Source organism: Physella acuta, unplaced genomic scaffold, assembly GCF_028476545.2.
Source record: "Physella acuta isolate Inbredline_101_S28 unplaced genomic scaffold, ASM2847654v3 ptg000600l, whole genome shotgun sequence".
Lineage (NCBI taxonomy): Eukaryota > Metazoa > Mollusca > Gastropoda > Physidae > Physella > Physella acuta.
The window spans coordinates 940,384-950,750 of record NW_026732119.1 but is presented as its reverse complement, the minus strand read 5'-3'; the positions used below and the strand labels follow the sequence as shown (position 1 = coordinate 950,750).

At 31.3% G+C, this 10,367-nt stretch overlaps 1 protein-coding gene across 1 annotated transcript; it reads left to right on the top strand.

Moving 5' to 3' along the window:
* Positions 1-536: 536 nt before the first annotated feature.
* LOC131947584 (uncharacterized) lies at positions 537-5,452 on the top strand. The gene is made up of 3 exons (XM_059308826.1): positions 537-978; positions 4,988-5,178; positions 5,261-5,452. The coding sequence occupies exons 1-3, from the start codon at positions 537-539 to the stop codon at positions 5,450-5,452; spliced, it is 825 nt and encodes a 274-aa protein (XP_059164809.1).
* The last annotated feature ends 4,915 nt before the right edge of the window (positions 5,453-10,367 follow it).

Below are 10,367 nucleotides of genomic sequence, written 5' to 3'. Positions count from 1 at the left end.
GAACTGTGTTTTAAATTGTGTTATACCTTGTTCCACTATGAAATGGAAAGCTGAACATAACAAGTGAGGGCTTAAGTCCGGGATTTGAACACAACAAGATTTTTGAGAAGTTTTTACCCCTAGACAAAAAGGAAAATATCCAGTATTAACAGCAGCGTTAGAGCCGACATGAAAATATCGAGTGTCAACAGCAGCGTCACAACCGACTAGAAACTTGCTAGTATTAACGGCATCGTTACAGCCGACTAGAAAACATCTAATATTAACGGCATCGTTACAGCCGACTGGGAAGTGTCTAGTATCAACGGCAGCGTCACAACCGACTGGAAAATTTCTAGTATCAACGGCAGTGTCACAACCGACGGGAAAATTTCTAGTATTAACGGCATCGTTACAGCCGACTAGAAACTATCTAGTATTAACGGCAGCGTTACAGCCGACTAGAAAATATCTCGTATCAACGGCAGCAGTAATCGCTGACCGGAAAAAAATTAGTATCAACAGCCACAAAACTTGTGAACAGTGCTGCAGACATCATGGCCATAAATAATGACATTAAAAATACAGTGATAAAGCTAGGAGAGAAGTTGAGAGAACTTGCTAGCTACAAAGTGGACTACATTAGCATAGCAAGTAAGTTATCAAATTTTAGAGCTACAATATTAGCATCTCAGTCCTTGATCACATCAGAAGCAAATCATTGCGTCGCCACCAACATGAAAGCTCTAGCTACTGTCCCACTTACAGAAGACCTAATCAACCAGAGACGCAATCTAGGCAACAAGTCAACAGAGTGGAGAACTAGGTCAAGGGCAGCTGAGCAGAAGGTAACTTTAATCCAGTATCAAGTTCATAGTCTTTTTAAAGATACTAATGAGACTTTAATCATAGTTAAAGACTGTGATGTCAAGATAGCAGGATCGAAACAAAAATGTTTTGACTCCAGAGCCAGAGCTGAGCAGAAGAGCCAGAGCCAACGTCAGAGCCAGAGCCAGTGCCAGAGCCCGTGCCAGAGCCCGTGCCAGAGCCCGTGCCAGAGCCCGTGCCAGAGCCCGTGCCAGAGCCAAAACCAGAGCCAGAGCCAAAACCAGAGCCAGAGCCAGAGCCAAAACCAGAGCCAGAGCCAAAACCAGAGCCAGAGCCGAAACCAGAGCCAGAGCCAGAGCCAAAGCCAAAACCAGAGCCAAAGCCAAAACCAGAGCCAAAGCCAGAGCCAAAACCAAAGCCAGAGCGAGAGCCAAAGCCAGAGCGAGATCCAGATCGACATCCAGAGCCAGAATACTGTACCAAAATTAGAGTGGTGTACGAACTTGTGTTATCTGAATAGCTTCTAGTTTCATTGTCATCATTGACTAGATTTATTTCAACATATCTAACTTCATAAAACGAAAGGAAAGTAACATTGTTCTGATGTATTGTAATTCAATTCAAATGCTTTATTGATGACAAATGTTTTTTAAAAACCTTGTTGACTTATAGACTAGACGTATAAAGCTATAAGTAGTTAATTCATGCTTACGTCCAACATTTTATTGTAGAGATATAATTTTTTACCCGCCATCATTTATTTATAGGGAGATTTAAAGCATGTAACAGGTCAGATAAATATTGTATTAAAATTTTTACTGTACATGTTAAGTAGTTGTGCAGGATAGACCTTAGAAATGCTGTTTAATTTTAGTAAAAATAAGAAACCTCTTTTTTTAGGGGGGAGGTGTGACGTGGCCTAGAAGTTCATAGCGAAAGCGTGTAGGCACGGAGAGATTGGGTGTGAGAGTCGCCTCCCCTGACAAGTGTGTGAACTCGAGTGTGTAAGCAGTGTGTGGTATCGTCAACTTAGGGTAGCATGTAGTCAGTGTTTTCGTGAATGTTCACTGTTTCTCTGTTGTATTTGGAAAATTATATTGTATTATTACATTTGAACTGTGTTTTAAATTGTGTTATACCTTGTTCCACTATAAAATGGAAAGGTAAGCATAACACATGCAATACTAAGGGAAAACAATCAATGGCTTTAAATTAATTAAAACATCTAGACAAGACGGACTAACTAACGAATTTCATCAAACTTTTATAGATGATACTCTACAGCCACTATACGTCGCATAAAAAGATATAGGCCTACATGAAAGAGAATAGGGTAATTGCGACATATTTCAGCAGAGCTACATTACCAATACAGAAAAAATCAAACAACACAAAAGACAAAAATTATAGACCCAAATCCAAACTAACGATCGACTTTAAATTATTTAAAACTAGAAAAAAAATCAACAAATAGAAGTCAATAAATGAAATTCCTACATTAAATTTATAACAGAGACCAACAGTACAGCATCAGATGAAGAAACAACAAAATTACAGCCGTTTAAACAAAATTATCCATTTTTTACAATAAAAATGGTATATATTCGTCAGCGTTATAATTTATTTTTTTTATTTAATACTTTTCAAGCACTGTTTTCTCCATGTACAAATAATATAATGCATTGTGTACACAGAAAAAACAATAGCTAATTAGTTTGACAAATCTTGTTCATAAAACAAGGCATGTAAGACTATTTTTATAATTTTAGTACATGAATTAATTGAATATTTATGAACAATTAATAAATGTCGTCATTTAGGGGTGGGGGCCTGGTCTTTTGTGAGTCATCAAAAAAACATGACGTCATTTATGGATGCCCCTGAAATCAGAAGTAAAAATAAACGTAAATGGCCCGCCCCACTTTTTTGTGCTTAGGTTAACAGAGATATATATCAAACAACAACTTCTTTTTTGACAAATATATGTTTTTCATTAGCCATTACATAAACTGTAAGCCTTATCATGTACCCCGTTCACACAGTAAGCTACTGGTTTAAAAGGGATGGACTTTTTAAAAAAACTTAAGCCTTGGACCTTTTGTGAAATATATGTAGAGTCCATAAATTTTGACGTAGACGATTTCTGATTGCAATTGATCAATCATATTTGCTAATTGCTTTGTGAATTCATTTATTTTTTAAAATATGTTATGAGAGTAACACTGTTTAAATTATGATTAATGTATAATGTGTTTTCCGATACTGATATTTAGAAAAAAAAATATTCAAAGGTTTATTGTTTATAAACATCCAATTTAAAGTGGAACTCTACTTTAAGGCAAACTTGTAGACTTAAGAAGGCGTTTTACAAGTTTTAAAACATATTGCATTGTTGAAAATAGAAAGTTTAGAAATATATTTCTTTTCAGATTATGTTATTTAGCAATCAAGGGAAACAACTTTAAACTTTAAGTTAAAAATTGCATACAACAGCAGTAGATTAAATTGTTTCAAAATAATAAAAAAATAATTTTAAATTGTTAATTAAATTAATGCAATTTATAAGTTGGTCAAAATATATTATTTTACATTTGCAAATGTGTAAAGTTGTAAAATATTTTTTTTATGTTACCCTTAGAAAATAAAGATCAATTTTTTTTTTAAATAAAAATATACTTACAAAATTAATGCTGTAACTTCTTGAAAAAATTTTGGTAATTTATTGTATGCAAAAAATAAAGTTGATAAATAATGATTCCTTTTTAATTAGAGTGAACAACAACAACACCACAGAGGATGGGGTGTGGGAGGGGGTGAGGTTCATGTCGGTATCACTAAATATTGAATTAGCGGAGTTTGGGTTATGACAAATTTAACATTTGACTAATTAGATAGAAAATGGAAAATGAAAACAAATGCAGATCTTCTTTCGATAATTCCTTGAGCAACCATTTTGTTGTCTTTATGTACACAAAGAAAGTACTTACAAGAAATAAAACTTAATAAATACATACACACACTTACACGCGCACATGCACACTCACTCAAGCGTACAATCGCAAACGCGCACACGCTCATATACACAAATTCGCACATGCACACACATCTTAAGAGTAAGTTTGTATGCAGTGTATGATACGTTATATTTTGCATAAATGCTGTTAAATCTCTGTAAAGCATAAACCGCTGTTCATACCTGGAAAAACATGCAATATTATGTTTATGATTGTAATACAACAGTCCTAAACTGTTCGTACCAAAATAAAAATAAAAGTTATCGAACATTAACTGAATCGCTTCAAGATTAACACAATTTAGCTATTTTTACACTATTGGAAGAGTATAATCAACTGTTAGAAACCTCAGTGATTTGTTAAAGCTATTTAAAAAAATAAAAATAAAAAAATAAACTACCAATTAGAGTTTTACATCAATAATTTGAAACAAATACATCTTCTTTCAATGATCCACCCTTTTCTTGTGCATATTTCTTATAGTGTAAATATCACACTTTGCTTTCCTATAGTCATGTTGTTATAATATTAGAATGTACAGCATGTACGTATAGTATTAGCGAGCGTTGTACAACAATAATGTTGTAATTTGATTGAGTTGAATATTTGTATTAGTTACTTCCCATCTTTAAAATGTATAAACATATGGGAAACCACTTTAAACTATTATATCAAAATAATATAAAACCGATACACCAGTTGTAGTAAAATTATTTTGTAAAACATTGTTCATGGCTTTTATTATTATTGTACGAATTAATTTCATAAATGTAACACATTTTTCGTACTAATAGTTATTAATTGTAAAATAAAAAAGGTTATTTCTAATCAAAATACAAAACTTTTACTGTCTTAAATGACTCTTTATTTATAATTTTTTTTTTCTTAATTTAATTAATTTAAAGGTATTCATCTGTAGTTACTAAAATTAATTGTTTTTAAACAACCAACTAAAAAAAAAAATTAATAATAAAAAAATAAAAATAAATAAAAAATTAAAGTAACAAGAATGGTCTCTCATGCTGGTAGCCTAACGAACTTGGTCAAATACCCAGCCTCAACTGTTCCAATTCTTGGTGCTGAGAACTCTATTCAGAGCACCTAAGACTAGAGGCAATATCCAAAGTATGGCCTCATCTTTCATTCAACCTTTATTGGACGCGCAGGTGCAAAAAATAAAAGACGTATTTCCAGATACCTAGCAAATAAGTGTACCATAGCATCTAGGGTTGACAATTTGTCAGACATCCCAACTGCAGTGATTGGTGAGCGTTTAAATCAGCAAGTTGAAGACAGGCTGAAGTTCTATGAAACTGGAGAAAATCCTGCCAAAAATATAGATGTCATGAAGATAGCTGTTAGTGAAGCTGAAGAAACAAAACAGAAAGTCTTAAAAGCGCATAGAAACAAAGAAACAATAGAAAAAACGAGCAAAAAAGGTAGAAGAAAATGGGGAAGATGAGCCAGTGAAGAAGAAGAAAAAGAAGAAGAGCAAGGAAGAGAATGGTGAGAGTGTAGTTACTGAGGTGGATACAAGTGTTGGCTCTGAACTTGATAAAACTGTTGATGGGGAGAAGAAAGCAAAAAAGAGCAAAAAACAAAAGAAAAAGGAGAAGGACGGAGATAACTAAATATGTAAATTTGTGTCATTGAAATAAACACATTTTAATACAAAAAAAAAGAAAATACAAAAAAAAATGTTTTTACATGATTAAAAAAATTGAAGGGTATGTCTTTAAATTTTATATTTCGTTTGGGTGGGTGGGGTAATGAGGTATGGCCTCATAAGTGGAGTTAAAATAAATGTCGGAGTAAAGCAAATAATATTTTACTCTTTTTTTAACAACAAATAGTTAAATCACATAATAATCACAAGTATGCATTTTCAGTGAAAAATAAAATTGTAATTAGATGTTTTGTATTATGTATAAGTAAACCATCTTAAATGAATAAAAGTACATGTCAGAAAACAATATAACTATTGTAAATCTACATCAGTCCTCACAAGCCGCTGATGAAAACCGTAATACTAAAGAGAACATGGCAAGGTAAACTGACGCTGTAAATTACATGTCTGAGACAAAAAATAATCATTAAAAAGTTTTAAAAAACCCACGTTTTCTGATTGAACTAAAAAGTAGAAAATAAATGCTATACATCACTATAATGCAAGCGATCACTCTACTATAAGCGATGAAAAAACATGTTACATTTATAAAATTGGGCGTCAACCGTGTATGACAAGGAGGATGAAATGAGGGGGGGGGGTCTAATAAAGTAGACTCTTATGGACGAATGGGAGGTTGGAGGTCATTCTTGCTGTCCACATGTTGGACCGCGGACAAAAAACAACAGACTGCGATTCAATGCAGGAGACCTCTAAGTCATCTTTCGTTCAACAAAAAATCGAAGTTTGTGTACCAATGTTGTTGATTTCTTAAGTTTTGCCAGGGACGCCATATAACCTGGTGCCGCCACTGGGCCTATCTGTACTTAGTTTGACAATAGTATTAGTAAAAACAAAGTATTATTTCTGCATTATGGGTTTTATAGGTATTTTAAAATATTGAAGCGAGGTCTAAAACAAATAGCTGCTATCTTTTTTGTAATCAATGGGAATCGTGTTCTTAACATATAGTTTAATTTGGTAACGTCTCTCTCTCTCTCATCACTAACGATATTTTTTTATGCTAAAAAGTATAACGTTTTTTTTTCCTGAAACAATGTATTTTAATGACGAGTAGACCTACCTTTAATAAATAGTTCGCACGTATCTATCATTTATAATAGTATATTTATTCTTTAAATGTGCATTTTAAAATTACACATCAAATTTCACTGAATATAGCATACGTTATAGCACTCAATTAACTAGTTAAAGATGCACTGTACACAAATTATGTTAGGGCACGTTGTAAATACTAGTCATTATAATTAATTATTTTTCTAACGTATATATGTTCGGAAACAGTTTAATCTAAAATTATAAGGGGATTTTGTTTTTATTGAAATAATGTAAACGTTTATTTATGTGGGAAATATATAGTTATTGAAATTAAGACGGCATTTACATACATACTTTTAAGATATGCAAATTAACATTTCACATTCTGAACAAGTTCAAATAAGCGTTGTTAATTACATTGTTTTGTTTTTAATCACCATTTGAAATAGGACATGCCCTACAATAGTTTACCATTGGTGTTGATATACGTCAAGGGTATTTGTCAAGACGTGTTTCATAGTGGGTGTGGGTGGTCTAGGGTTTTGTGAATCATATTAAGAATAATTGGAAGTGAGCATTCATTCGCAGGGCGATTTTTTAATGTAAGTTAATCAGAGAGCAGTTCACCCGTCTGATCCAGTGATTTCTGGTACTTAACCCTGGTAACTTGATCTTGTCACTACATATAAAATTAATGTTTGACTACTTCTGTTTCAATGCAGTATTAAAAAGAAATTAAACATATTTTCGACTGTCAAAAACAATAGAATTAGCAATAAATAGATGTATCTTTTCTTTTATAAAAGAACAATTATTTTATTTGTTTAATGTTTTCAATAAACTGATAAAAAACAGTATTTAAATATGTAATAAGTAAAAAACATATTACATTTTGACATACATGTAATTTTTGATTTATTTGTTATAGTAGAAAAAGTAATTTACTTATTTCTTTTATATCAATTAAATGTACTTGTAAATCATCTTAAAAACAAAGTTGCCAGTTGTTTTTTCAATTACAAAATTGGAAAGAAGATGTATTACTAAATATTTCTATTTTGAACATAAAAATATGTTCTAAAGGTTTCAAATAATTATGCCATACATTATTACACGTATTTTCAAACCTAAAAGATTACATTAAAGAAGACTTCCATTTCAATTCGGATGCTTGTGGACAACAATTATAACGTTCATTTTATTTTAAATAACAAATGGATAAAGAAAAGCATTATACCCAGCCGCCTTTATTGTTTAACCACGATTACAGTGTTATACCCAGCAGCCTTTTTTAAAAACATTGGTCACCCAGTCGCCTTTATTTCCTAACGTGGGTGATATCACTATGTCCAGCCGACCATGGTAAGGTACCCATCCAAGCTGGGTGGACTCAACTCTGACTCGAACTCGGATTCGAACTCGAGGCTAGTGCACTAACGCTTCACCACGCCATCCCTGTACACATTCGGATAAAATAAAAATAGAATAGTAGAATAGACGATACAAAACGATATGATTAGGATAATCTATGCATTATGATGGTATTAGAATTTAAAGATGTGAAGTGTTTTTTTTATTTTAACCACACCTACATCTAGTTTATATCCCGATGTAGATCTCTACTAACTACTTCAAATAAGTTATACAACACAACAGCTAACCACTTCAAATATTTTATACAACACAACAGCTAACAACTACATCCAGATTGTACTGATCAATTGTATTTCCTTAGGTCGAGATTTGGTAAAAATTGAAAGCGATGTAAACATTTAAATACCAGTTTTGTGAAAATACAAATAGTAATTATTTTTTTTCAATATAAAGTGTTTCTTAATCCTGTCATCTCGTTCTTGTCACGTAATATAAACTTAATTTTTTAACTACTTTATTACCCATGCAGTATTTTTTTAAAAAAAACGTATTTTTGGGGGTGCCAAAATAAATATGAAATCAATATTATTGGACCAACACTATTCAAATTTATCTTTCCTTTTTTAAAAAAAAAATAATGATTATTATACTAGCTTAATGTTCTACAATAAACAGATAAAATTATATTTTCTAAATTTTGAACATATTAAACTACTTATTTTATACACTTTGACATATATATTAATTGCGATATATTAATTTAAAAATAAAACAATCATTTATTTGTTGCTTGTATAGCAATTTAATGTACTTCTATTGTAAATAATTTTAACAACAAAGTTGTAATTTGTTTCCCTTAATTTTTCAATTAAAAAAAATTACCAAATGTTTCTATATTCAACACAGCAATATGTTCTAAATGTTCAAACAATTATACAATACACTAATAAGCACATTTTCGAAACCTACAAGATTAAATGAAAGGACTAACAGTTCAACTTTGATGTTTGTGGACACTTCGACTTTAACATTTTAAAGGGTGAAATCGACAGTTAGAAACTGCAATGATTAGTTAATGTTATAAAATAAAAAAAAAATGCATCTACCAATTAGAGTTTCATTTCAATAATTTTAAACAAATACATCTTCTTTCAATAATCCACACTTTCCTTGTGAATATTTCTTATATTTCTTATTTCTTTTAGGGCTGGTAAGTAGGTCACCAACTAGTTCTATGGCTCATGCATGTTTTATTTAGCTGTAGAACTGTTTGGTGACCTACTTACCAGCCCTATAGTGTTAATATTACACTTTGCTTTCCTATAGTCATGGTGTAATAATATTAGAATGTACAACATGTACGTATAGTATTATTGTGAGTCGTACGACAGTAATGTTGTATTAGGCTAAAGTTTAATATTTTTTTAGTAATTTACATCCCGTTTAGAAAAAATGTAATACACATGGGAAATAACTTGAAACTATTAATATACAACCGATAGCCCAGTTGTAGTAAAACAATTTTTGTAAATCGTTGTTTATTTTATTAAGTATTATTGTAACAAAATAATTTTAAAATGTGATAAACTTTCTGTTGCTAATAATATTTTGAGTAAAAATATAAGTTCTCTCTAATGAAATATAAAAAACTTGCATTGTTTTAAATGACTTACAATTTATAAAAATAAATTTCTTATGTTAATCAATGTTGTCGTGTTTAAATCTTCCTATACAAAAAGTTGTACTTTTCAAAGGGTTTTCTTTATATTCTCATTTAGCTGGGGTAGACGGGGTGATGAGGTATGACATCATAAATGGAGTTGAAATAAATGTCAGAGTAACGAAAAAGTTAGTTTATTTTTTTTAACATCAAATTGCTAAATCACCTATTAATCTCATAAACTATGCAATATCAAGTATAAGTAAACCATCTTAAAATTAATAAAAGTACATGTCAGAAAAAAAGTATTACTATTGTAGATCTACATCAGTCCTCACAAGCCGCTGATGAAAACTGTACTATTAAACAGCACATGGCAAGGATATAGACGTTGTAAATTACATGTCTGAGACAAAAAATGTTTTTAAAAGATTTTGTCAATAATATTTTTACACTCGGCTTCTTAAATTATTTGGCTCTTTTTGGTCAGATGTAACAATTATAAATAAATACAATCCACAACGAGAATCTATTTCACGAGTGTATATTTATTTTCAAATTTTCGATGTAGACAATCCACGTCACAATGTATTAAAACCGGATCATTTAGTTTACCAAATTACGCACACGTACCCCGCCAACCCAACCATACAACTAATTGCTAGACACAAGCACATTTCAAACTGACCACATACTTAACAGATAGACACACCTCTGTGATTACTGACAATAAACATAAAATAAAACTTTTATTCAACCAAAAGTACATGTTGTATATATGGTGTTG